This window comes from Ranitomeya variabilis, chromosome 6 (assembly GCF_051348905.1).
Source record: "Ranitomeya variabilis isolate aRanVar5 chromosome 6, aRanVar5.hap1, whole genome shotgun sequence".
In the NCBI taxonomy this organism is placed as follows: domain Eukaryota; kingdom Metazoa; phylum Chordata; class Amphibia; order Anura; family Dendrobatidae; genus Ranitomeya; species Ranitomeya variabilis.
The window spans coordinates 577,719,106-577,747,005 of NC_135237.1; the positions used below are offsets into that span (position 1 = coordinate 577,719,106).

The 27,900-nt window shown below is 59.5% G+C and overlaps 1 protein-coding gene across 15 annotated transcripts in view; it reads right to left on the minus strand.

Moving 5' to 3' along the window:
* The window catches only part of SCRIB (scribble planar cell polarity protein), a 182,473-nt gene extending 154,858 nt beyond the window's left edge, over nt 1-27,615 (minus strand). For 13 of the 15 annotated variants that reach the window (XM_077271493.1, XM_077271488.1, XM_077271498.1 and 10 more), the window contains exon 1: nt 27,395-27,614. In XM_077271493.1, coding sequence (XP_077127608.1) covers nt 27,395-27,553 — 159 coding nt within the window. In that variant the 5' untranslated portion in view covers nt 27,554-27,614. Of the gene's footprint in view, nt 1-27,394 lie in introns of all 15 variants that reach the window. The other 2 variants (XM_077271494.1, XM_077271499.1) reach the window with 1 other exon arrangement.
* Nucleotides 27,616-27,900: the final 285 nt, after the last annotated feature.

Consider the following 27,900-nt stretch of genomic DNA (forward strand, 5'->3'; position numbering starts at 1 on the left):
GCCAGGTACACGGACATGCTGGGATCTTAAAAGACGCGCAGCATGTCCGGAATCGCAGGGCCGCCGGGTGCGTGTTACCACTCATAGTGGAGACGGAATTTGATAAAATCCCCTCCACTATGCTGTATCTGGACGCCGCGTGTAGCGCAGCGTCAATCACATACCCTAACAGGCCACATAGTGTATAACACAGCCCACGTATTATATTGCACAGCTCACGTAGTATATAGCACAGCCCACATATTATATAGCACAGCCCACATATTATATAGCACAGCCCACATATTATATAGCACAGCCCACATATTATATAGCACAGCCCACATATTATATAGCACAGCCCACATACTATATAGCACAGCCCACATATTATATAGCACAGCCCACATATTATATTGCACAGCCCACATATTACGTTGCACAGCCTACGTATTATATTGCACAGCCTACGTATTGTTGCACAGCCCACGTATTATGTTGCACAGCCCACATACTATATTGCACAGCCCACATATTATATAGCACAGCCCACATATTATATTGCACAGCCCACATATTATATTGCACAGCCCACGGAGTATATAGCATAGCCCACGGAGTATATAGCACAGCCCACGGAGTATATAGCACAGCCCACGTAGTATATAGCACAGCCCACATAGTATATAGCACAGCCCACATAGTATATAGCACAGCCCACATAGTATATAGCACAGCCCACATAGTATATAGCACAGCCCACGTAGTATATAGCACAGCCCACGTAGTATATAGCACAGCCCACGTAGTATATAGCACAGACCACGTAGCATATAGCACAGCCCACGTAGCATATAGCACAGCCCATGCAGTATATAGCAATGTGGGCATATTCCTGTTGAAAAAAAGAATTAACCCCTTAATGACCACCAATACGTCTTCTAACTGACCTGAGATATAAGAGCATAGCCTCCCCATACAGGTGACAGTCTGGCTGCTGTCGGCTGTCCACTATAGCTGACAACTTGCTGTATCAGCCATGATCAGGGTTTGCACCTTCCAACTCTGTTTAACCCCTCAGATGCTGCTGTCAATAGTGACTACATCATATAAATGGTTAACAGAGTGTGGGGGCTTCCTAGTTATCCCAACTGGTGCCCTCAGATCCTGATTGTGTGGTCCTGATGTTTGCTGTGGCAATTCACCACCAAATAGCGGCCTTAAGGTACCGTCACATTAAGCGACGCTGCAGCGATACAGACGATGCCGATCGCTGCAGCGTCGCTGTGTGGTCGCTGGAGAGCTGTCACACAGACAGCTCTCCAGCGACAAACGATGCCGAAGTCCCCGGGTAACCATCGGGTTACTAAGCGCAGGGCCGCGCTTAGTAACCCGATGTTGACCCTGGTTACCAGTGTAAATGTAAAAAAAAAAAAAACACTACATACTTACATTGTCGTGTCTGTCGCATCCCTCGCCTTCAGCTTCCCTGCACCGTGTAAGCGCCGGCCCTAAAGCACAGCGGTGACGTCACCGCTGTGCTCTGCTTTACGGCCGGCGCTGACACATTCAGTGCAGGAAGTTCTGAGCAGCAGCGCGGACGCCGAGGGACGTGACGGACATCAGAGGGTGAGTATGTAGTGGTTTTTTTTTTACATTTTACAATGGTAACCAGGGTAAATATCGGGTTACTAAGCGCGGCCCTGCGCTTAGTAACCCGATATTTACCCTGGTTACCACTGTAAAACATCGCTGGCATCGTTGCTTTTGCTGTCAAACACGACGATACACGGCGATCGGACGACCAAATAAAGTTCTGAACTTTCAGCAACGACCAGCGATATCACAGCAGGATCCAGATCGCTGCTGCGTGTCAAACACAACGATATCGCTATCCAGGACGCTGCAACGTCACGGATCGTTCTCGTTGTTAGGTCGCTCAGTGTGACGGGACCTTTAGAGTCTGACGGCTGTAGTGATCTGTTCAGAAGTTAGACACATTTAGGTGGTAAAAATACACATTGTCATTTCTGTCATGCCACTTTGCATTAATTCCTGAAAAGCACCTGAAGGGTTAATAAACTACCTGACTGCAGTTTTCAATATGTCGGGGGGTGCTGTTTTTATAACTGTATAACTTGTGGGGTATCCCACTATATAGGACCCCCAAAGTCACTTCAAACATGGATAGGTCCCTAAAACAATAGATTTTGTAAATTTCCTTGAAGAAATGAATAATTACTGCTACATTTTTAAACCTCATAAAATGCTACCAAAATAAAATAACATTTTACAAACGGTGCTGATGTAAAGCCGACATGTGGGAAATGTTATTTATTAATGGTTTGCTGTGGTGTGACCATCTGGATTAAAGGGAGAATCATTCAAAGTTTGAAAATTGCTTTTTTTAACATTTTTCTCAAATTTCTGATTTTTTTTTATAAATAAACACAAAACATATCGACCTAAATTTACCATTATCATAAAGTATAGCGTGTCACAAAAAAAACAGCTCAAAATCACTGGGATTTGTTGAGGCGTTCCAGAGTTATTACCACATAAAGGGACACTGGTCAGATTTAAAAAATGTGGCTCCGTCACTAAGGGGTTAAAATAAAAGAGAGTTATTTACTCACCTTCCGTTGGCCCCGGATCCAGGCGAAGCGGTTACCGACGCTCCTCGCGCGCTCCAGTCACAAGAGTGCATTGCAGTCTCACGAGATGATGACGTAGCGGTGTCGCGAGACCACAATCCATGGAGCGGTCACCGGAGCGTCGCGAGGAGCGGGAAAGGCCGGTTCTGGTTCCGGGGGCCAACGGACGGTGAGTATAACACTATTTTTTTTTTAATTATTATTTTAACATTAGATCTTTTAACTATTGATGCCGCATAGGCAGCATCAAAAGTAAAAAGTTGGTCACACAGGGTTAATAGCGGCGGTAACGGAGTGCGTTACACCATGGCATAACACGGCCCGTTACCGCTGCCATTAACCCTGTGTGAGCGCTGACTGGGGGGGGGGGGGCTTTACGGAGCGGGCACTGACAGCGGGGAGAAAGGAGCGGCCATTTTGCCGCCGGACTGTGCCCGTCGCTGATTGGTCGTGGCCGTTTTGCCATGACCAATCAGCGACTTGGATTTCCATGACAGACAGAGGCCGCAACCAATGAATATCCGTGACAGACAGACGGAAGTCACTCAGACAATTACATAGTAGAAGGCTCCGTCTCCCCCTGACCCCACAGGCCGGAGATGTGAGGAATACGGGAGATTGTGGTCACCTGTAGAACACCACTAGGACTGGCCAGAAATCCCTGCAGCTCCTCTAATGTTGCCGTCGGCCTCCATGGGCATACTCCTTCTTGTCTTTTTCCCAATATCTGAGGGACATCCAGTTCCCGGTAATGTCACTGTGGTGCCACATTTTCAGCCCCTTCTTGTGACGTCTTCAGAGTCCATGGTAGATCCGATCCCTGTATTTGTCCTTTCTCTTGACAACTTTCTACACGGAGATCCTTTGCTGTGTTGTCAGCTGTTTACAGGAAAATCCTCCGAGAGCAGCGACACTTTCTCTGGGGTCTATCAGAATAGCTGGAAATGAAGGCGGCCGTGCGCTGACTACTATGTAACATGGGGGAAATGTGATCGGCTGATTCTGCGCACTTCCCAAGCCCCAATTATAGGAGGGTGTGCACACTTATGCAACCACATTAATGCAGTTATTTTTATTTCCCCTCATAAATGATTTTGGTTTGTTCCTCAATATATTCATGCAGATTAAGGGTGATATTAAAGGGGGGGGGTTTGAGTCCTGAGATGATCGCTCATGGTCGAAGTAGTTACATGACAAAAACCTGACATACACAGGGGCGTGTAGACTTTTTATATCCACGGTAGAGTGGTATATACTGTAATTGAGTTATTCACTATTGTTAGATATATAAACAAAACCCACCGCTGGACACGATACACCCTGTGTGATGGATACAGATTTAGGTCCAGATATCTTCGTCCAGTGATGAATCCTGGTGATTTCAGCTCTGAAGGCCACTATTTTGCTATTTAAGTGGAGACTTTCAGGGTTAATTAAAGGGGTTGAACAGAAATCTCCTGTGAAATGTTAGGGAATTGCAGCCATTTTCCTACAAATCCTCCTCATATCAGGGCTCAGAAGTAAATGGACAAATTCACTTCCCCATAAATAAAATGTCCATGTTTAACTTTGTAGAAAATCCACAGCAGCAATGACAGCCTGAAGTCTGGAGGCCATGGACGTCACCATCGCTGGTCTCCTCCAGTGTGAGGCTTTCCAGCAATGAGGGCCTGAAGTCTGGAGGCCATGGACGTCACCATCGCTGGTCTCCTCCAGTGTGAGGCTTTCCAGCAATAAGGGCCTGAAGTCTGGAGGCCATGGACGTCACCATCGCTGGTCTCCTCCAGTGTGAGGCTTTCCAGCAATGAGGGCCTGAAGTCTGGAGGCCATGGACGTCACCATCGCTGGTCTCCTCCAGTGTGAGGGTTTCCAGCAATGATGGCCTGAAGTCTGTAGGTCATGGACGTCACCATCGCTGGTCTCCTCCAGTGTGAGGCTTTCCAGCAATGAGGGCCTGAAGTCTGGAGGCCATGGACGTCACCATCGCTGGTCTCCTCCAGTGTGAGGCTTTCCAGCAATGAGGGCCTGAAGTCTGGAGGCCATGGACGTCACCATCCCTGGTCTCCTCCAGTGTGAGGATTTCCAGCAATGATGGCCTGAAGTCTGTAGGTCATGGACGTCACCATCGCTGGTCTCCTCCAGTGTGAGGCTTTCCAGCAATGAGGGCCTGAAGTCTGTAGGTCATGGACGTCACCATCGCTGGTCTCCTCCGGTGTGAGGCTTTCCAGCAATGAGGGCCTGAAGTCTGTAGGCCATGGACGTCACCATCGCTGGTCTCCTCCGGTGTGAGGCTTTCCAGCAATGACGGCCTGTGGTCTGGAGGCCATGGACGTCACCATCGCTGGTCTCCTCCAGTGTGAGGCATTTCAGCAATGATGGCCTGAAGTCTGTAGGTCATGGACGTCACCATCGCTGGTCTCCTCCAGTGTGAGGATTTCCAGCAATGATGGCCTGAAGTCTGTAGGCCATGGACGTCACCATCGCTGGTCTCCTCCGGTGTGAGGCTTTGCAGCAATGATGGCCTGAAGTCTGTAGGTCATGGACGTCACCATCGCTGGTCTCCTCCGGTGTGAGGCTTTCCAGCAATGAGGGCCTGAAGTCTGGAGGCCATGGACGTCACCATCGCTGGTCTCCTCCAGTGTGAGGCTTTCCAGCAATGAGGGCCTGAAGTCTGTAGGCCATGGACGTCACCATCGCTGGTCTCCTCCGGTGTGAGGCTTTCCAGCAATGACGGCCTGTGGTCTGGAGGCCATGGACGTCACCATCGCTGGTCTCCTCCAGTGTGAGACATTTCAGCAATGATGGCCTGAAGTCTGTAGGTCATGGACGTCACCATCGCTGGTCTCCTCCAGTGTGAGGATTTCCAGCAATGATGGCCTGAAGTCTGTAGGTCATGGACGTCACCATCGCTGGTCTCCTCCAGTGTGAGGATTTCCAGCAATGATGGCCTGAAGTCTGTAGGCCATGGACGTCACCATCGCTGGTCTCCTCCGGTGTGAGGCTTTGCAGCAATGATGGCCTGAAGTCTGTAGGTCATGGACGTCACCATCGCTGGTCTCCGGTGTGAGGCTTTGCAGCAATGATGGCCTGAAGTCTGTAGGTCATGGACGTCACCATCGCTGGTCTCCTCCGGTGTGAGGCTTTCCAGCAATGACGGCCTGGGGTCTGGAGGCCATGGACGTCACCATCGCTGGTCTCCTCCAGTGTGAGGCATTTCAGCAATGAGGGCCTGGAGTCTGGAGGCCATGGGCGTCACCATCGCTGGTCTCCTCCAGTGAGGGTTTCCAGCAATGAGGGCCTGAAGTCTGGAGGCCATGGCCATCACCATCGCTGGTCTCCTCCAGTGAGGATTTCCAGCAATGAGGGCCTGAAGTATGGAGGACATGGAGATCACCATCACTGGTCTCCTCCATAGTGAGGCTTTGCCTTCTTTATTGCTCTTTCTGCCTTCAGTTTTGTTTTCAGCCAGTGAAATGCGGCTCGATGGGCTGGGGTCTGGTGAGGACTCGGTCATTGCAGAATATTCCAGCTCTATTCTTTCACAGTATGCTTTGGGTCATTGTCCGTCTTGTCCTGTGGAGCGCCGTCCACTCATCCTTGCTGCATTTGGTTGGATCTGAGCATAAAGTTTCACCCTGTACACACAGGATTCATCAGCCGCTTTGGTCTTCAGTCTCATCATCAATAACCACTAGATAGCCTAGAGAGGGACCATGGTTATTGCCCCCCCCCCCCCCCTGGATAAAAACATCTGCCCCTCAGCCACCCCAGAAAAGGCGCAGTTAGCCTCTCTATTCCCACTGCCCTGTAGCATTGGCATATGGGGTAATAAGAGGTTAATATCACCTGCTATTGTATGGCGATATTAAGCCTGGTTAATAATGGAGAGATGTCAATAAGACAGCTATCCATTATTAATCCAATAGCATGAAAGGGTTAAAAATACACACATTAAGAATAAAGTATTTTAATGAAAGAATGAAACATGCAGGTTTTAATATCTTTATTGTACGCTCAATCCATGTGAAGCCCTGTCCAGTAAAAAATCCAAAATAAAAAAGGAAAAGTATCCCATACCTTTCCGCCATACAGTCAAGTCCCACGTTGTAATCCATCTCAAGGGGTTAAATAGTTTACAACCAGGAGCGCTGCTAATGCTACAGGTCGGGCTGTAAACCACGGAGGAATGAATGAAAAGCTGCCTGCGCAGCCTCCACGCCTGACTGGACATGAACTCTGGAGCGTGAGAAAGTTGCACTTCAGGTCAGACGGGGCCGACTACCGCTGACGTCACTGAGCATGCGCAGACTCCCCGCCTGACCCGCAGTGAACGGACAGCGTGGGAAAATGTTCAGAAACTTTCCCACACTACAGAGTTCATGTCCGGTCAGGTGGGGAGGCTGCACAGGCAGCTTTTCATTTATTCCCCAGTCTTTTTCAGTCGGGGAAGTAGCATTAGCAGCGCTCCTGGTTGTAAACCATTTAACCCTTTATGATGGATTTACATCGTGGGACTTGACTGTACAGCGGACAGGTATGGGATATTTCCCAAAAAATAGAGCCAAAACGGAAGCTTTGTGCCAATTAAAAAACATGAATTTTATTAATAATACATTAAAAATTCTAGTAAAGTCCAAATGACAATCAGTGGAGAAACATAAGACAAAATATACTGTCTGCTGAGGAAATACATATATAAATACACCTATGCAACATAAAGTGTTCCCTAATAAATAGAGCCCAGTAGAGAGAAATAAAGTATATAGATAGGTCAAGCAAATAATAGCCTAAGTGCTAGAATGAACAGTATTCCATATATGTGGGCTAGATGAAAGTGCATGGGTCATCGCTGCATGTCACATATAAACTGGGGCTACAAGATATATATAATAGAATAAAGAGGTATATAAACCTAAAAAAGAGTAAATAAGCCCTAAAGATGTTGACAATAGTGTCACTGTATATAACTCAACATACTGACCACATACTAATGCTCAGATATAAGGCATAATGAAAGGTATGTAGGATAATGCCACTATGTATATCAATATACTGACCACATACTAGATAATGCACAAACATTAGGCATAGAGAGAGGTGAAAGTATAGAGTATAGTATAGAGTATAGTAGTCTCTCCCCTGGACGAAGCTTAACCGTGAAACGCGCGTCGGGGTCCATCTACTGCTCTGCTGGTATAGGTAAACATACTTTCACCTCTCTCTATGCCTAATGTTTGTGCATTATCTAGCATGTGGTCATTATATTGATATACATAGTGGCATTATCCTACATACCTTTCATTATGCCTTATATCTGAGCATTATTATGTGGTCAGTATGTTGAGTTATATACAGTGACACTATTGTCAACATCTTTAGGGCTTATTTACTCTTTTTTAGGTTTATATACCTCTTTATTCTATTATATATTTCTTGTAGCCCCAGTTTATATGTGACATGCAGCGATGACCCATGCACTTTCATCTAGCCCACATATATGGAATACTGTTCATTCTAGCACTTAGGCTATTATTTGCTTGACCTATCTATATACTTTATTTCTCTCTACTGGGCTCTATTTATTAGGGAACACTTTATGTTGCATAGGTGTATTTATATATGTATTTCCTCAGCAGACAGTATATTTTGTCTTATGTTTCTCCACTGATTGTCATTTGGACTTTACTAGAATTTTTAATGTATTATTAATAAAATTCATGTTTTTTAATTGGCACAAAGCTTCCGTTTTGGCTCTATTTTTTGGGATATTTGCTTTACTTTGGAAGTGCCTGTGATATAGGCTATTGTTTGGGATAGGTATGGGATATTGTTGCTGTTTTATTTTGGATTTTTTTTTTTTTTTTTTTTTTTTTTTTTTTTACAGGCGAATGAGGGCTTTACTTGGATTGAGAGTGTAATAAAGATGTTAAAACCTGTGTTTCATTATTTCATTAAAAGACTAAGGTGTGTGTATTTTTAACCCTTTCATACTATTGGATTAATAATGGATAGGTGTCTTATTGACATCTCTCCATTATTAACCAGGCTTAATGTCACCTTACAATAGAAAGGTGACATTAACCCCTTATTACCCCATATGCCAATGCTACAGGGCAGTGGGAAGAGAGGCTAAGCATCTTCCAGATGTGCCTTTTCTGGGGTGGCTGGGGGCAGATGTTTGTAGTCAGGGGGGGCAATAACCATGGTTCCTCTCTAGGCTATTAATATCTGCCCTCAGTCACTGGCTCTTCCTCTCTGGTGGAGAAAATTGCACGGGAGCCCACGCCAGGTTTTTTCGCTATTTAACCCTTTAATTTAACACCTACAGCTCCAAAACTTTACACACACACACACACATAGTACTAACATTATTAGTGAGGAATATATAAAAATCTAACGGATACGCAATGGTTTACTGTATGTAACCATGCCTCATATCCTGCCGCGTTCTGCAATGATTTTACACAACCTGACAATTGAATTATCAGCTTTTCAGCTATCTAACTCTCTATGAAATATTATATATATATATATATATATATATATATATATATATATATATATATATATATATATATATATAAATACATATAAATACATACACACACACTCTTAGTGTGAAACAACTGATATTATGTCTTATATTCTAGGTTCTTCACAGTAGCCACCTTTTGCTTTGATGACTGCTTTGCACACTCCTGGCATTCTCTTGATGAGCTTCAAGAGGTAGTCACCGGGAATGGTTTTCACTTCACAGGTGTGCCCTGTCAGGTTTAATAAGTGGGATTTCTTGCCTTATAGATGGGGTTGGGACCATCAGTTGTGTTGTGCAGAAGTCTGGTGGATACACAGCTGATAGTCCTACTGAATAGACTGTTAGAATTTGTATTATGGCAAGAAAAAAGCAGCTAAGTAAAGAAAATCGAGTGGCCATCATTACTTTAAGAAATGAAGGTCAGTCAGTCCGAAAAATTGGGAAAACTTTGAAAGTGTCCCCAAGTGCAGTGGCAAAAACCATCAAGCTCTACAAAGAAACTGGCTCACATGAGGACCGCCCCAAGAAAGGAAGACCAAGAGTCACCTCTGCTTCTGAGGATAAGTTTATCCAAGTCACCAGCCTCAGAAATCGCAGGTTAACAGCAGCTCAGATTAGAGACCAGGTCAATACCAGACAGAGTTCTAGCAGCAGACACATCTCTACAACAACTGTTAAGAGGAGACTTTGTGCAGCAGCCTTCATGGTAAAATAGCTGCTAGGAAACCACTGCTAAGGACAGGCAACAAGCAGAAGAGACTTGTTTGGGCTAAAGAACACAAGGAATGGACATTAGACCAGTGGAAATCTGTGCTTTGGTCTGATGAGTCCAAATTTGAGATCTTTGGTTCCAACCACCGTGTCTTTGTGCGACACAGAAAAGGTGAACGGATGGACTCTACATGCCTGGTTCCCACCGTGAAGCATGGAGGAGGAGGTGTGGTGTGGGGGGGCTTTGCTGGTGACACTGTTGGGGATTTATTTAAAATTGAAGGCATACTGAACCAGCATGGCTACCACAGCATCTTGCAGCGGCATGCTATTCCATCCGGTTTGTGTTTAGTTGGACCATCATTTATTTTTCAAGAGGACAATGACCCCAAACACACCTCCAGGCTGTGTAAGGGATATTTCACCAAGAAGGAGAGTGATGGGGTGCTACGCCAGATGACCTGGCCTCCACAGTCACCAGGCCTGAACCCAATCGAGATGGTTTGGGGTGAGCTGGACCGCAGAGTGAAGGCAAAAGGGCCAACAAGTGTTAAGCATCTCTGGGAACTCCTTCAAGATTGTTGGAAGACCATTCCCGGTGACTACCTCTTGGAGCTCATCAAGAGAATGCCAAGAGTGTGCAAAGAAGTCATCAAAGCAAAAGGTGGCTACTTTGAAGAACCTAGAATATAAGACATAATTTCAGTTGTTTCACACTTTTTTGTTAAGTATATAATTCCACATGTGTTATTTCATAGCTTTGATGCCTTCAGTGTGAATGTACAATGTTCATAGTCATGAAAATACAGAAAAATCTATAAATGAGAAGGTGTGTTCAAACTTTTGCTCTGTACTCTGTACACATACACACACAGAAGATGGAGGCCAGCCACAGGAAGGAATATGTGTATGTGTGTACATATATACACACACGGGAGGCGAGGGCAGTCACAGTATATATATATATATATATATATATATATATATATATATATATATATATATATATATATATATATATATATATATATATACACACACACACTGTACATATGTTTCAACAAATATATGAGCCCATGGGTCAATTATATGTCCATTTTGCAAGCCGGCAGCAGGGAGTAATAGCTTGTAGTCTGCTGTCCTACAGACTCCTCCCCCAGTAATGGCTGATAACAGGGAGTAGTAGCATGTCCTTGCGCAGCATGCTGTCACTAGAGTGGTAGTGCGGGGTCTGCGCAGGACGGAGATGCTGTGGCTGGAGGATGTGAATTCCAGGAATGCAGAGCGGCCTCTTCCTCATTCCACAATTCCGGACGTTTCCTTCCTTTCCCTGGAGTCAGATCCAAAAACAAACGTCCCCGACGCAGCAGTCGCCGTCACAGGACACAACTCATTGGCGCTACAGACAAACCGGGGCGAAACAACAGACTCTGCAGATCTATAAACGACAACAATAAAATCAGCGAAACCAGCGGATAACAAGAAAACGGCCGATCATCACATAGAGGAAACGATGGCTGCAAGGTGGCGAGCACCACTCATATTGAGGGCTACCAGGACGGCGAGCGCCACCCATCGTCAGGGCAGCCAGGACGGCGAGCACCACTCATATTGAGGGCTACCAGGACGGCGAGCGCCACCCATCGTCAGGGCAGCCAGGACGGCGAGCGCCACCCATCGTCAGGGCAGCCAGGACGGCGAGCGCCACCCATCGTCAGGGCTACCAGGACAGCGAGCGCCACCCATCGTCAGGGCAGCCAGGACTGCGAGCGCCACCCATTGTCAGGGCAGCCAGGACGGCGAGCGCCACCCATCGTCAGGGCAGCCAGGACGGCAAGCGCCACCCATCGTCAGGGCAGCCAGGACGGCAAGCGCCACCCATCCTCAGTGCAGCCAGGACGGCGAGCGCCACCCATCCTCAGTGCAGCCAGGACGGCGAGCGCCACCCATCGTCAGGGCAGCCAGGACGGCGAGCGCCAGCCATCGTCAGGGCAGCCAGGACGGCAAGCGCCACCCATCCTCAGTGCAGCCAGGACGGCGAGCGCCACCCATCCTCAGTGCAGCCAGGACGGCGAGCGCCACCCATCGTCAGGGCAGCCAGGACGGCGAGCACCACCCATCGTCAGGGCAGCCAGGACGGCGAGCGCCACCCATCGTCAGGGCAGCCAGGACGGCGAGCGCCACCCATCGTCACGGCAGCCAGGACGGCGAGCGCCACCCATCCTCAGTGCAGCCAGGACGGCGAGCGCCACCCATCCTCAGTGCAGCCAGGACGGCGAGCGCCACCCATCGTCAGGGCAGCCAGGACGGCGAGCACCACCCATCGTCAAGGCAGCCAGGACGGCGAGCGCCACCCATCGTCAGGGCAGCCAGGACGGCGAGCGCCACCCATCCTCAGTGCAGCCAGGACGGCGAGCGCCACCCATCCTCAGTGCAGCCAGGACGGCGAGCGCCACCCATCGTCAGGGCAGCCAGGACGGCGAGCGCCACCCATCGTCAAGGCAGCCAGGACGGCGAGCGCCACCCATCATCAGGGCAGCCAGGACGGCGAGCGCCACCCATCGTCAGGGCAGCCAGGACGGCGAGCGCCACCCATCGTCAGGGCGCCAGGATGGTGGGCTCTACCTGTCAGGGCAGCCAGGACGGTGAGCGCCACCCATTATCAGGCCACAGGATGGTGGGCCCTACCTGTCAGGGCAGCAGAACAGCGAGAGCCACCTAATATCAGGCCGCAGGAAGGTGGGCTCTACCCATTATCAGTGCAGTAAGACTGCGGGAGCCACTAATGCAGACGAGGTAGTCAGGGGTTAATAGTCAGGCTCCCAGAACAAAGGCCACTTGTGAGACATCGCTGGAATCCGCTGCCAACAAGACAACTACTACTCCATGTCGCCCATCACACCCAGATACCGGGAAACCCCCCAGTCACGCCCCACAGAGGGCAACGGAGAACAAGTTCATCCCGTACAACCGACCCTCCTGTTATCATACAGGGTGAAACGCCATCGTCCTCCGCGAGTCTCAGCACCAGCCAGACGAGCGGGCACAAGGTGGAGGCCACAGAGGGAAGGCTGATCACCCAACACCACCCAGAAAACAAACAGGACACCCTGAGCCCACACAGAGCAGACGCATCATCAAAGGGGGCACAGCAAGGCAGCAGTGTGGTGGGCAGGACAGACCCTCTCAGGGGGCACAGGGCAGCAGTGTTGTGGGCAGGACAGACCCTCTCAGGGGGCACAGGGCAGCAGTGTTGTGGGCAGGACAGACCCTCTCAGGGGGCACAGGGCAGCAGTGTGGTGGGCAGGACAGACCCTCTCAGGGGGCACAGCAAGGCAGCAGTGTGGTGGGCAGGACGGACCCTCTCAGGGGGCACAGGGCAGCAGTGTGGTGGGCAGGACAGACCCTCTCAGGGGGCACAGCAAGGCAGCAGTGTGGTGGGCAGGACAGACCCTCTCAGGGGGCACAGGGCAGCAGTGTGGTGGGCAGGACAGACCCTCTCAGGGGGCACAGCAAGGCAGCAGTGTGGTGGGCAGGACAGACCCTCTCAGGGGGCACAGGGCAGCAGTGTGGTGGGCAGGACAGACCCTCTCAGGGGGCACAGCAAGGCAGCAGTGTGGTGGGCAGGACGGACCCTCTCAGGGGGCACAGGGCAGCAGTGTGGTGGGCAGGACAGACCCTCTCAGGGGGCACAGCAAGGCAGCAGTGTGGTGGGCAGGACAGACCCTCTCAGGGGGCACAGGGCAGCAGTGTGGTGGGCAGGACAGACCCTCTCAGGGGGCACAGGGCAGCAGTGTTGTGGGCAGGACAGACCCTCTCAGGGGGCACAGGGCAGCAGTGTTGTGGACAGGACAGACCCTCTCAGGGGGCACAGGGCAGCAGTGTTGTGGCCAGGACAGACCCTCTCAGGGGGCACAGGGCAGCAGTGTTGTGGGCAGGACAGACCCTCTCAGGGGGCACAGGGCAGCAGTGTTGTGGGCAGGACAGACCCTCTCAGGGGGCACAGGGCAGCAGTGTTGTGGGCAGGACGGACCCGGTCAGGGGGCACAGGGCAGCAGTGTTGTGGGCAGGACGGACCCGGTCAGGGGGCACAGGGCAGCAGTGTTGTGGGCAGGACAGACCCTCTCAGGGGGCACAGGGCAGCAGTGTTGTGGGCAGGACAGACCTGGTCAGGGGGCACAGGGCAGCAGTGTTGTGGGCAGGACAGACCCTCTCAGGGGGCACAGGGCAGCAGTGTTGTGGGCAGGACAGACCCTCTCAGGGGGCACAGGGCAGCAGTGTTGGGGGCAGGACAGACCCTCTCAGGGAACAGGGCAGCAGTGTTGTGGGCAGGACAGACCCTCTCAGGGGGCACAGGGCAGCAGTGTTGGGGGCAGGACGCACCCTGTCAGGGGGCACAGGGCAGCAGTGTTGTGGGCAGGACAGACCCTCTCAGGGGGCACAGGGCAGCAGTGTTGGGGGCAGGACGCACCCTGTCAGGGGGCACAGGGCAGCAGTGTTGTGGGCAGGACAGACCCTCTCAGGGGGCACAGGGCAGCAGTGTTGGGGGCAGGACAGACCCTCTCAGGGAACAGGGCAGCAGTGTTGTGGGCAGGACAGACCCTCTCAGGGGGCACAGGGCAGCAGTGTTGTGGGCAGGACAGACCCTCTCAGGGGGCACAGGGCAGCAGTGTTGTGGGCAGGACGGACCCTCTCAGGGGGCACTGGGCAGCAGTGTTGTGGGCAGGACAGACCCTCTCAGGGGGCACAGGGCAGCAGTGTTGTGGGCAGGACAGACCCTCTCAGGGGGCACAGGGCAGCAGTGTTGTGGACAGGGCAGACCCTCTCAGGGGGCACAGGGCAGCAGTGTTGTGGGCAGGACAGACCCTCTCAGGGGGCACAGGGCAGCAGTGTTGTGGGCAGGACAGACCCTCTCAGGGAACAGGGCAGCAGTGTTGTGGGCAGGACAGACCCTCTCAGGGGGCACTGGGCAGCAGTGTTGTGGACAGGGCAGACCCTCTCAGGGAACAGGGCAGCAGTGTTGTGGGCAGGACAGACCCTCTCAGGGGGCACAGGGCAGCAGTGTTGTGGGCAGGACAGACCCTCTCAGGAGGCACAGGGCAGCAGTGTTGTGGGCAGGACGGACCCTCTCAGGGAACAGGGCAGCAGTGTTGTGGGCAGGACGGACCCTCTCAGGGGGCACTGGGCAGCAGTGTTGTGGGCAGGACAGACCCTCTCAGGGGGCACAGGGCAGCAGTGTTGTGGGCAGGACAGACCCTCTCAGGGCACAGGGCAGCAGTGTTGTGGGCAGGACAGACCCTCTCAGGGGGCACAGGGCAGCAGTGTTGTGGGCAGGACAGACCCTCTCAGGGGGCACAGGGCAGCAGTGTTGTGGGCAGGACAGACCCTCTCAGGGGGCACAGGGCAGCAGTGTTGTGGGCAGGACAGACCCTCTCAGGGGGCACAGGGCAGCAGTGTTGTGGGCAGGACAGACCCTCTCAGGGGGCACAGGGCAGCAGTGTTGTGGGCAGGACAGACCCTCTCAGGGGGCACAGGGCAGCAGTGTTGTGGGCAGGACAGACCCTCTCAGGGGGCACAGGGCAGCAGTGTTGTGGGCAGGACAGACCCTCTCAGGGGGCACAGGGCAGCAGTGTTGTGGGCAGGACGGACCCTCTCAGGGGGCACAGGGCAGCAGTGTTGGGGGCAGGACAGACCCTCTCAGGGAACAGGGCAGCAGTGTTGTGGGCAGGACAGACCCTCTCAGGGGGCACTGGGCAGCAGTGTTGTGGGCAGGACGGACCCTCTCAGGAGGCACAGGGCAGCAGTGTTGTGGGCAGGACGGACCCTCTCAGGAAGCACAGGGCAGCAGTGTTGTGGGCAGGACGGACCCTCTCAGGGAACAGGGCAGCAGTGTTGTGGACAGGGCAGACCCTCTCAGGGGGCACAGGGCAGCAGTGTTGGGGGCAGGACAGACCCTCTCAGGGGGCACTGGGCAGCAGTGTTGTGGGCAGGACGGACCCTCTCAGGAGGCACAGGGCAGCAGTGTTGTGGGCAGGACGGACCCTCTCAGGGAACAGGGCAGCAGTGTTGTGGGCAGGACAGACCCTCTCAGGGAACAGGGCAGCAGTGTTGTGGGCAGAGATTTTGCATCAGTCAGGAACGACAATTATCTCATGAAAGTTTTTACAAGCAGACAGCAGAGATCACGTCGTCGGTGGCAGCGCCCGGGCCTGTCCGACCAGTGACGAGAGCAGGAGCATCTCCCCATTAATCATTGACATTAACAAGGCAGTGCCAGCCATAGAGCCGGGGTAGGAGAGACAGCACCGCGGGCAGCAGACACCTGATCAGTGAGGCCAGTCCTCCAGAGGGCAGCCACCCGGGCACCTCAGGAGCAGAACTCCACACTGGCCCTGTACCCTCCTCCCAGACCCCAGACCCCTACTCACCTGCAAACCCGGCCTCCGACCCACCACCCCCTGCACTCTCCCCTCCTCAATCTCTCCCCGGCCTCCCTCCTTCTCTTTTCTCCCTCCACTCTTCTCCTTCTCCCCGGCCTCCCTCTTTCTCCCTGTGGCCTCCCTCCTGCCCCTCTCACCGGCCTCCCCTCTCTCCCTCCTTCTCCCCAGCCTCCCTTCTTATCCCCTCTCCCTGGCCTCCCTTCCTCTCTCCTCAGCCTCCCCTCTACCTGGCCTCCATTCCTCTCCCCGGCCTCCCTCCTTCTCTCCGGCCTCCCTTCCCTTGTCCCCAGCCTCCCTTCCCTCTCCCCGGCCTCCATTCTTCTCCCCGGGCCTCCCTCCTTCTCGGCCTCCCCGTCGCCTCCCCTCCCCTGTCTCCCCTCCTCTCTCCGGCCTCTCCTGTCCCCGTGGCTGCCCTCCTTCTCCGTGGCCTAGCCTCTCCCCGGCCTCCCCCTCCTCCCCTCTCCTTCTCCCCGGCCTCCCTTCCCCTCTCCCCAGCCTCCCTCCTCCCTGGCCTCCCTGCTCCTTCTCCCCTCTCCCCGGCCTCCCTCTTTCTCCCCGGCCTCCCCTCTCGTTCTCCCCAGCCTCCCTCCTCCTTCTCCCTGGCCTCCCCTCTCCCCAGCCTCCCCTCCTCGGCCTCCCTCCTCGGCCTCCCCTCCCCAGCCTCCCTCTCCTCGGCCTCCACTCCCCAGCCTCCCCTCCTCTCTCTGGCCTCCCTCTTTCTCCCCAGCCTCCCCTCCCCTGTCCCCACGGCCTCCCTCCCCCCGGTCCCCGCGGCCTCCCTCCCCCCTGTCCCCGCAGCCTCCCTCCTTCTCCCTGGCCTCCCCTTCTTCCCGGCCTCTCCTCCTCTCCCCGGCCTCCCTTCTCCCCCCTTCTCCCCCGGCCTCCCCCCTTCTCCCCTCCTTCTCCCCGGCCTCCCTCCTTCTCCCCGGCCTCCCCCCTTCTCCCCCCCGGCCTCCCCCCTCTTCTCCACGGCCTCCCCCCTCTTCTCCACGGCCTCCTTCCTTCTCCCCGGCCTCCTTCCTCCTCCCCGGCCTCCTTCCTCCTCCCCGGCCTCCTTCCTCCTCCCCCCCCGGCCTCCCCCCTTCTCCCCGGCCGCCCCCCTGTCCCCGCGGCCACCCTTCCATCTCCCCGGCCTCCCTCCTTCTCCCCCCGGCCTCCTCTCCCAGGTCTCCCCTTCTCCCCGGCCTCCCTCCTTCTCCCCCCGGTCTCCCCTTCTCCCTGGCCTCCTCTCCTCTCCCCGGCCTCCCTCCTTCCTCCCGGCCTCCTCTCTTCTCCCTGGCCTCCTCTCCTTCTCTCCCCGGCCTCCCTCCCTCTCCCTGGCCTCCCTCCTTCTCCCCCTGGCCTCCCCTCCTTCTCTCCCCGGCCTCCTCTCCTCTCCCCGGCCTCCCTCCTTCTCTCCCTGGCCTCCCTTCCCCTCTCCCCAGCCTCCCTCCTCCACTCTCCTTCTCCCCAGCCTCTCTGCTCCTTCTCCCCGGCCTCCTCTCCTTCTCCCCGGCCTCCTCTCCTTCTCCCCGGCCTCCTCTCCTTCTCCCCGGCCTCCCCTCCTTCTCTCCCCGGCCTCCTTTCCTTCTCTCCCTGGCCTCCCTTCCCCTCTCCCCAGCCTCCCTCCTCCACTCTCCTTCTCCCCAGCCTCTTTGCTCCTTCTCCCCAGCCTCTTTGCTCCTTCTCCCCAGCCTCTTTGCTCCTTCTCCCCAGCCTCTTTGCTCCTTCTCCCCGGCCCCCTCTCCTTCTCCCCGGCCTCCTCTCCTTCTCTCCCCGGCCTCCTGTCTCCCCGGCTTTCTCTCCTTCTCTCCCCGGCCTCCCCTCCTCTCCCCGGCCTCCCTCCCTCTCCCTGGCCTCCTCTCCTTCTCTACCCGGCCTCCCTCCTTCCTCCCGGCCTCCCTCCCTCTCCCTGGCTTCCTCTCCTTCTCTCCCCGGCCTCCCTCCCTCTCCCTGGCCTCCTCTCCTTCTCTACCCGGCCTCCCTCCTTCCTCCCGGCCTCCCTCCCTCTCCCCGGCCTCCTCTCCTTCACTCCCCGGCCTCCCTCCCTCTCCCCGGCCTCCTCTCCTTCTCTCCCCGGCCTCCTGTCTCATTGGCCTCCCTCCCTCTCCCCGGCCTCCCTCCCTCTCTCCCCGGCCTCCTGTCTCCCTGGCCTCCTGTCTCCCCGGCCTCCTGTCTCCCCGGCCTCCTGTCTCCCCGGCCTCCTGTCCTTCTCTCCCCGGCCTCCTCTCCTTGGCCTCCTCTCCTTCTCTCCCCGGCCTCCTCTCCTTGGCCTCCTCTCCTTCTCTCCCCGGCCTCCCTCCCTCTCCCCAGCCTCCTGTGTCCCCGGCCTCCCTCCCTCTCCCCGGCCTCCTGTCTCCCCGGCCTCCTCTCCTTCTCTCCCCGGCCTCCTGTCTCCCCAGCCTCCCCTCCTTCTCTCCCCGGCCTCCCTCCTTCTCTCCCCGGCCTCCTCTCCTTCTCTCCCCGGCCTCCTCTCCTTCTCTCCCCGGCCTCCTCTCCTTCTCTCCCCGGCCTCCTCTCCTTCTCTCCCCGGCCTCCTCTCCCCGGCCTCCTCTCCCCGGCCTCCTCTCCCCGGCCTCCTCTCCTTCTCTCCCCGGCCTCCTCTCCTCTCCCTGGCCTCTCTTCTCCCCGGCCTCCCTCCTTCTCTCCCCGGCCTCCTTCCTTCTCTCCCCGGCCTCCTTCCTTCTCTCCCCGGCCTCCTCTCTTCTCCCCGGCCTCCTCTCTTCTCCCCGGCCCCCTCTCTTCTCCCCGGCCTCCCCTCTTCTCTCCGGCCTCCTCTCCTTCTCTCCCCGGCCTCCTCTCTTCTCCCCGGCCTCCTCTCTTCTCCCCGGCCTCCTCTCTTCTCCCCGGCCTCCTCTCTTCTCCCCGGCCTCCTCTCTTCTCCCCGGCCTCCCCTCTTCTCCCCGGCCTCCTCTCCTTCCCGGCCTCCTCTCCTTCTCTCCCCGGCCTCCTCTCCTTCCCGGCCTACCTCCTTCTCTCCCCGGCCTCCCTCCCAGCCTCCCCTCTTCTCCCCGGCCTCCCTCCTTCTCTCCCCGGCCTCCTCTCTTCTCCCCGGCCTCCTCTCCTTCCCGGCCTCCTCTCCTTCTCTCCCCGGCCTCCTCTCCTTCTCTCCCCGGCCCATCCTCTTCTCCCCGGCCTCCTCTCTTCTCCCCGGCCTCCCTCCCTCCTTCCTCCCAGCCTCCCCTCTTCTCCCCGGCCTCCCTCCTTCTCTCCCCGGCCTCCTCTCTTCTCCCCGGCCTCCTCCCTCTCCCCGGCCTCCCTCCCGGCCTCCTCGGCCTCTCTCCTTCCTCCCAGCCTCCCCTCTTCTCCTCTCTTCTCCCCGGCCTCCCCTCCTTCTCTCCCCGGCCTCCTCGGCCTCCCTCCTTCCTCCCAGCCTCCCCTCTTCTCCTCTCTTCTCCCCGGCCTCCCCTCCTTCTCTCCCCGGCCTCCTCCCAGCCTCCCCGGCCTCCCCTCCTTCTCTCCCCGGCCTCCTCCCTCTCCCCGGCCTCCCTCCCGGCCTCCCCGGCCTCCCTCCTTCTCTCCCCGGCCTCCTCTCTTCTCCCCGGCCTCCCTCCTTCTCCCCGGCCTCCCTCCTTCTCTCCCCGGCCTCCTCTCTTCTCCCGGCCTCCTGTCTCCCCGGCCTCCCTCCTCTCTTCTCCCCGGCCTCCCGGCCTCCTGTCTCCCTGGCCTCCTCTCCTTCCTCCCGGCCTCCCCTCTTCTCCCCGGCCTCCCTCCTTCTCCTGGCCTCCTGTCTCCCTGGCCTCCCTCCCTCTCCCCGGCCTCCCCTCTTCTCCCCGGCCTCCTGTCTCCCCGGCCTCCTCTCCTTCTCTCCCCGGCCTCCCCTCCCTCTCCCCGGCCTCCTCTCCTTCTCTCCCCGGCCTCCTCTCCTTCTCTCCCCGGCCTCCCTCCCTCTTCTCCCCGGCCTCCTCTCCTTCTCTCCCCGGCCTCCCTCCCTCTTCTCCCCGGCCTCCTCTCCTTCTCTCCCCGGCCTCCTCTCCTTCTCTCCCCGGCCTCCTCTCCTTCTCTCCCCGGCCTCCTCTCCTTCTCTCCCCGGCCTCCCTCCCTCTTCTCCCCGGCCTCCTCTCCTTCTCTCCCCGGCCTCCCTCCCTCTTCTCCCCGGCCTCCTCTCCTTCTCTCCCCGGCCTCCCCTCTTCTCCCCGGCCTCCCTCCTTCTCCCGGCCTCCTGTCTCCCTGGCCTCCCTCCCCTCTTCTCCCCGGCCTCTCTCCTTCCTCCCAGCCTCCCCTCCCTCTCCCCGGCCTCCTCTCCTTCTCTCCCCGGCCTCCCCTCCCTCTCCCCGGCCTCCTCTCCTTCTCTCCCCGGCCTCCTCTCCTTCTCTCCCCGGCCTCCCTCTATCTTCTCCCCGGCCTCCTCTCCTTCTCTCCCCGGCCTCCCTCCCTCTTCTCCACGGCCTCCTCTCCTTCTCTCCCCGGCCTCCTCTCCTTCTCTCCCCGGCCTCCTCTCCTTCTCTCCCCGGCCTCCTCTCCTTCTCTCCCCGGCCTCCTCTCTTCTCCCGGCCTCCTGTCTCCCTGGCCTCCCTCCCTCTTCTCCCCGGCCTCCTCTCCTTCTCTCCCCGGCCTCCCCTCTTCTCCCCGGCCTCCTCTCCTTCTCTCCCCGGCCTCCCTCCCCTTCTCTCCCCGGCCTCCTCTCCTTCTCTCCCCGGCCTCCTCTCCTTCTCTCCCCGGCCTCCTCTCCTTCTCTCCCCGGCCTCCCTCCCTCTTCTCCCCGGCCTCCTCTCCTTCTCTCCCCGGCCTCCCTCCCTCTTCTCCCCGGCCTCCTCTCCTTCTCTCCCCGGCCTCCCTCCCTCTTCTCCCCGGCCTCCTCTCCTTCTCTCCCCGGCCTCCTCTCCTTCTCTCCCCGGCCTCCTCTCCTTCTCTCCCCGGCCTCCTCTCCTTCTCTCCCCGGCCTCCTCTCCTTCTCTCCCCGGCCTCCTCTCCTTCTCTCCCCGGCCTCCTGTCTCCCTGCCTCCCTCCCTCTCCCCGGCCTCCTCTCCTTCTCTCCCCGGCCTCCCTCCCTCTCCCCGGCCTCCTCTCCTCTCCCCGGCCTCCCCTCTTCTCCCCGGCCTCCCTCCTTCTCCCGGCCTCCTGTCTCCCTGGCCTCCCTCCCTCTCCCCGGCCTCCTCTCCTTCTCTCCCCGGCCTCTCTCCTTCCTCCCAGCCTCCCCTCTTCTCCCCGGCCTCCCTCCTTCTCCCGGCCTCCCTCCCCTCTTCTCCCCGGCCTCCTGTATCCCTGGCCTCCCTCCCTCTCCCCGGCCTCCTCTCCTTCTCTCCCCGGCCTCCCCTCTTCTCCCCGGCCTCCCTCCTTCTCCCGGCCTCCCTCCCTCTCCCCGGCCTCCTCTCCTTCTCTCCCCGGCCTCTCTCCTTCCTCCCAGCCTCCCCTCTTCTCCCCGGCCTCCCTCCTTCTCCCGGCCTCCCTCCCCTCTTCTCCCCGGCCTCCTGTATCCCTGGCCTCCCTCCCTCTCCCCGGCCTCCCTCCTTCTCTCCCCGGCCTCCCTCCCTCTCCCCGTCCTCCTCTCCTTCTCTCCCCGGCCTCCCCTCTTCTCCCGGCCTCCTGTCTCCCCGGCCTCCTCTCCTTCTCTCCCCGGCCTCCCTCTCTCTCCCCGGCCTCCCCTCTTCTCCCCGGCCTCCCTCCTTCTCCCGGCCTCCTGTCTCCCTGGCCTCCCTCTCCCCGGCTTCCTCTCCTTCTCTCCCCGGCCTCCCCTCTTCTCCCCGGCCTCCTCTCCTCTCCCCGGCCTCCTCTCCTCTCCCCGGCCTCCTCTCCTCTCCCCGGCCTCCTCTCCTCTCCCCGGCCTCCTCTCCTCTCCCCGGCCTCCTCTCCTCTCCCCGGCCTCCCCTCTTCTCCCCGGCCTCCCCTCTTCTCCCCGGCCTCCCTCCTTCTCTCCCCGGCCTCCTGTCTCCCCGGCCTCCCTCCTCTCTTCTCCCCGGCCTCTCTCCTTCCTCCCAGCCTCCCCTCTTCTCCCCGGCCTCCCTCCTTCTCCCGGCCTCCCTCCCCTCTTCTCCCCGGCCTCCCTCCCCTCTTCTCCCCGGCCTCTCTCCTTCCTCCCAGCCTCCCCTCTTCTCCCCGGCCTCCCCTCCCTCTCCCCGGCCTCCTCTCCTTCTCTCCCCGGCCTCCCCTCTTCTCCCTGGCCTCCCTCCCCTCTTCTCCCCGGCCTCCTCCCTTCCTCCCTGGCCTCCCTCCCTCTCCCCGGCCTCCCTCCTTCTCCCCGGCCTCCTCTCTTCTCCCCGGCCTCCCCTCTTCTCCCTGGCCTCTCTCCTTCCTCCCAGCCTCCCCTCTTCTCCCCGGCCTCCCTCCTTCTCCCGGCCTCCCTCCCCTCTTCTCCCCGGCCTCCTGTATCCCTGGCCTCCCTCCCTCTCCCCGGCCTCCTCTCCTTCCCTCCCCGGCCTCCCCTCTTCTCCCCGGCCTCCCTCCTTCTCCCGGCCTCCTGTCTCCCTGGCCTCCCTCCCCTCTTCTCCCCGGCCTCCCTCCTTCTCCCGGCCTCCTGTCTCCCTGGCCTCCCTCCCCTCTTCTCCCCGGCCTCCCTCCTTCTCCCGGCCTCCTGTCTCCCTGGCCTCCCTCCCCTCTTCTCCCCGGCCTCCCTCCTTCTCCCGGCCTCCTGTCTCCCTGGCCTCCCTCCCCTCTTCTCCCCGGCCTCCCTCCTTCTCCCGGCCTCCTGTCTCCCTGGCCTCCCTCCCCTCTTCTCCCCGGCCTCCCTCCTTCTCCCGGCCTCCTGTCTCCCTGGCCTCCCTCCCCTCTTCTCCCCGGCCTCCCTCCTTCTCCCGGCCTCCTGTCTCCCTGGCCTCCCTCCCCTCTTCTCCCCGGCCTTTCTCCTTCCTCCCAGCCTCCCCTCTTCTCCCCGGCCTCCCTCCTTCTCCCGGCCTCCCTCCCCTCTTCTCCCCGGCCTCCTGTATCCCTGGCCTCCCTCCCTCTCCCCGGCCTCCCCTCTTCTCCCCGGCCTCCCTCCTTCTCCCGGCCTCCTGTCTCCCTGGCCTCCCTCCCCTCTTCTCCCCGGCCTCCCTCCTTCTCCCGGCCTCCTGTCTCCCTGGCCTCCCTCCCCTCTTCTCCCCGGCCTTTCTCCTTCCTCCCAGCCTCCCCTCTTCTCCCCGGCCTCCCTCCTTCTCCCGGCCTCCCTCCCCTCTTCTCCCCGGCCTCCTGTATCCCTGGCCTCCCTCCCTCTCCCCGGCCTCCTCTCCTTCTCTCCCCGGCCTCCCCTCTTCTCCCCGGCCTCCCTCCTTCTCCCGGCCTCCTGTCTCCCTGGCCTCCCTCCCCTCTTCTCCCCGGCCTCCTCTCTTCTCTCCCCGGCCTCCCTCCCTCTCCCCGGCCTTTCTCCTTCTCCCGGCCTCCCTCCCCTCTTCTCCCCGGCCTCCTCTCCTCTCCCCGGCCTCCCTCCCTCTCCCCGGCCTCCCTCCTTCTCCCCGGCCTCCCTCCTTCTCCCGGCCTCCCTCCCCTCTTCTCCCCGGCCTCTCTCCTTCCTCCCAGCCTCCCCTCTTCTCCCCGGCCTCCCCTCTTCTCCCCGGCCTCTCTCCTTCCTCCCAGCCTCCCCTCTTCTCCCCGGCCTCTCTCCTTCCTCCCAGCCTCCCCTCTTCTCCCCGGCCTCCTTCTCTCCCCGGCCTCCCTCCTTCTCCCGGCCTCCTGTCTCCCTGGCCTCCCTCCCCTCTTCTCCCCGGCCTCCTCCCCTCTTCTCCCCGGCCTCCCCTCCCTCTCCCCGGCCTCCTCTCCTTCTCTCCCCGGCCTCCCCTCTTCTCCCTGGCCTCCCTCCCCTCTTCTCCCCGGCCTCCTCCCTTCCTCCCTGGCCTCCCTCCCTCTCCCCGGCCTCCCTCCTTCTCCCCGGCCTCCTCTCTTCTCCCCGGCCTCCCCTCTTCTCCCTGGCCTCTCTCCTTCCTCCCAGCCTCCCCTCTTCTCCCCGGCCTCCCTCCTTCTCCCGGCCTCCCTCCCCTCTTCTCCCCGGCCTCCTGTATCCCTGGCCTCCCTCCCTCTCCCCGGCCTCCTCTCCTTCCCTCCCCGGCCTCCCCTCTTCTCCCCGGCCTCCCTCCTTCTCCCGGCCTCCTGTCTCCCTGGCCTCCCTCCCCTCTTCTCCCCGGCCTCCCTCCTTCTCCCGGCCTCCTGTCTCCCTGGCCTCCCTCCCCTCTTCTCCCCGGCCTCCCTCCTTCTCCCGGCCTCCTGTCTCCCTGGCCTCCCTCCCCTCTTCTCCCCGGCCTCCCTCCTTCTCCCGGCCTCCTGTCTCCCTGGCCTCCCTCCCCTCTTCTCCCCGGCCTCCCTCCTTCTCCCGGCCTCCTGTCTCCCTGGCCTCCCTCCCCTCTTCTCCCCGGCCTCCCTCCTTCTCCCGGCCTCCTGTCTCCCTGGCCTCCCTCCCCTCTTCTCCCCGGCCTTTCTCCTTCCTCCCAGCCTCCCCTCTTCTCCCCGGCCTCCCTCCTTCTCCCGGCCTCCCTCCCCTCTTCTCCCCGGCCTCCTGTATCCCTGGCCTCCCTCCCTCTCCCCGGCCTCCCCTCTTCTCCCCGGCCTCCCTCCTTCTCCCGGCCTCCTGTCTCCCTGGCCTCCCTCCCCTCTTCTCCCCGGCCTCCCTCCTTCTCCCGGCCTCCTGTCTCCCTGGCCTCCCTCCCCTCTTCTCCCCGGCCTTTCTCCTTCCTCCCAGCCTCCCCTCTTCTCCCCGGCCTCCCTCCTTCTCCCGGCCTCCCTCCCCTCTTCTCCCCGGCCTCCTGTATCCCTGGCCTCCCTCCCTCTCCCCGGCCTCCTCTCCTTCTCTCCCCGGCCTCCCCTCTTCTCCCCGGCCTCCCTCCTTCTCCCGGCCTCCTGTCTCCCTGGCCTCCCTCCCCTCTTCTCCCCGGCCTCCTCTCTTCTCTCCCCGGCCTCCCTCCCTCTCCCCGGCCTTTCTCCTTCTCCCGGCCTCCCTCCCCTCTTCTCCCCGGCCTCCTCTCCTCTCCCCGGCCTCCCTCCCTCTCCCCGGCCTCCCTCCTTCTCCCGGCCTCCCTCCCCTCTTCTCCCCGGCCTCTCTCCTTCCTCCCAGCCTCCCCTCTTCTCCCCGGCCTCCCCTCTTCTCCCCGGCCTCTCTCCTTCCTCCCAGCCTCCCCTCTTCTCCCCGGCCTCTCTCCTTCCTCCCAGCCTCCCCTCTTCTCCCCGGCCTCCTTCTCTCCCCGGCCTCCTTCTCTCCCCGGCCTCCCTCCTTCTCCCGGCCTCCTGTCTCCCTGGCCTCCCTCCCCTCTTCTCCCCGGCCTCCTCCCCTCTTCTCCCCGGCCTCCCCTCCCTCTCCCCGGCCTCCTCTCCTTCTCTCCCCGGCCTCCCCTCTTCTCCCTGGCCTCCCTCCCCTCTTCTCCCCGGCCTCCTCCCTTCCTCCCTGGCCTCCCTCCCTCTCCCCGGCCTCCCTCCTTCTCCCCGGCCTCCTCTCTTCTCCCCGGCCTCCCCTCTTCTCCCTGGCCTCTCTCCTTCCTCCCAGCCTCCCCTCTTCTCCCCGGCCTCCCTCCTTCTCCCGGCCTCCCTCCCCTCTTCTCCCCGGCCTCCTGTATCCCTGGCCTCCCTCCCTCTCCCCGGCCTCCTCTCCTTCCCTCCCCGGCCTCCCCTCTTCTCCCCGGCCTCCCTCCTTCTCCCGGCCTCCTGTCTCCCTGGCCTCCCTCCCCTCTTCTCCCCGGCCTCCCTCCTTCTCCCGGCCTCCTGTCTCCCTGGCCTCCCTCCCCTCTTCTCCCCGGCCTCCCTCCTTCTCCCGGCCTCCTGTCTCCCTGGCCTCCCTCCCCTCTTCTCCCCGGCCTCCCTCCTTCTCCCGGCCTCCTGTCTCCCTGGCCTCCCTCCCCTCTTCTCCCCGGCCTCCCTCCTTCTCCCGGCCTCCTGTCTCCCTGGCCTCCCTCCCCTCTTCTCCCCGGCCTCCCTCCTTCTCCCGGCCTCCTGTCTCCCTGGCCTCCCTCCCCTCTTCTCCCCGGCCTTTCTCCTTCCTCCCAGCCTCCCCTCTTCTCCCCGGCCTCCCTCCTTCTCCCGGCCTCCCTCCCCTCTTCTCCCCGGCCTCCTGTATCCCTGGCCTCCCTCCCTCTCCCCGGCCTCCCCTCTTCTCCCCGGCCTCCCTCCTTCTCCCGGCCTCCTGTCTCCCTGGCCTCCCTCCCCTCTTCTCCCCGGCCTCCCTCCTTCTCCCGGCCTCCTGTCTCCCTGGCCTCCCTCCCCTCTTCTCCCCGGCCTTTCTCCTTCCTCCCAGCCTCCCCTCTTCTCCCCGGCCTCCCTCCTTCTCCCGGCCTCCCTCCCCTCTTCTCCCCGGCCTCCTGTATCCCTGGCCTCCCTCCCTCTCCCCGGCCTCCTCTCCTTCTCTCCCCGGCCTCCCCTCTTCTCCCCGGCCTCCCTCCTTCTCCCGGCCTCCTGTCTCCCTGGCCTCCCTCCCCTCTTCTCCCCGGCCTCCTCTCTTCTCTCCCCGGCCTCCCTCCCTCTCCCCGGCCTCCTCTCTTCTCTCCCCGGCCTCCCTCCCTCTCCCCGGCCTTTCTCCTTCTCCCGGCCTCCCTCCCCTCTTCTCCCCGGCCTCCTCTCCTCTCCCCGGCCTCCCTCCCTCTCCCCGGCCTCCCTCCTTCTCCCCGGCCTCCCTCCTTCTCCCGGCCTCCCTCCCCTCTTCTCCCCGGCCTCTCTCCTTCCTCCCAGCCTCCCCTCTTCTCCCCGGCCTCCCCTCTTCTCCCCGGCCTCTCTCCTTCCTCCCAGCCTCCCCTCTTCTCCCCGGCCTCTCTCCTTCCTCCCAGCCTCCCCTCTTCTCCCCGGCCTCCTTCTCTCCCCGGCCTCCTTCTCTCCCCGGCCTCCCTCCTTCTCCCGGCCTCCTGTCTCCCTGGCCTCCCTCCCCTCTTCTCCCCGGCCTCCTCCCTTCTCTCCCCGGCCTCCCTCCCTCTCCCCGGCCTCCCTCCTTCTCCCCGGCCTCCCTCCTTCTCCCGGCCTCCCTCCTCTCTTCTCCCCGGCCTCCCCTCTTCTCCCCGGCCTCTCTCCTTCCTCCCAGCCTCCCCTCTTCTCCCCGGCCTCCCTCCTTCTCCCGGCCTCCCTCCCCTCTTCTCCCCGGCCTCTCTCCTTCCTCCCAGCCTCCCCTCTTCTCCCCGGCCTCTCTCCTTCCTCCCAGCCTCCCCTCTTCTCCCCGGCCTCTCTCCTTCCTCCCAGCCTCCCCTCTTCTCCCCGGCCTCCCCGCGGCGGCCTCCCACCTTTGGCAGCTCCCGCAGCTGGTTGGAGTCCAGGAGCAGCTCCTCCAGGCTGCGGCTGTACCGGTAGATGTCGTCGGGCACGGCGTGCAGGGAGCAGTGCCGCTTGTCCACAGACTCCACATGGCGGTTGCAGCGCCACAGCGGGATGCACTTCAGCATGGCGCCGCCGCCGCTGCCCCCGGTCACTCCCCGGTCACTGCCCGGTGCTCACTGCCCGGTGCTCACAGAACAGCTCCCAGCCCGCGGGTCACTGCACACAGCGAAGGGACGCGGCCGCCGAGCCTGCCGGGAGCTGTAGTCACAGACGGCTTGGAACCCGGAGAAAACTACATTTCCCATCATGCCTCTCTCCGCATGCGCAGTGCACTTTGCCGAGTCCGACTCCATGTACGTAGGCCTACCACACAGCGCGTGAGGAGCGACGGGAGTTGTAGTAATAAATAACTCACAACTAAAATGCCCCCTGTAAACTACAACTCCCGGAATGCCGCGGCGGACATTTCCAT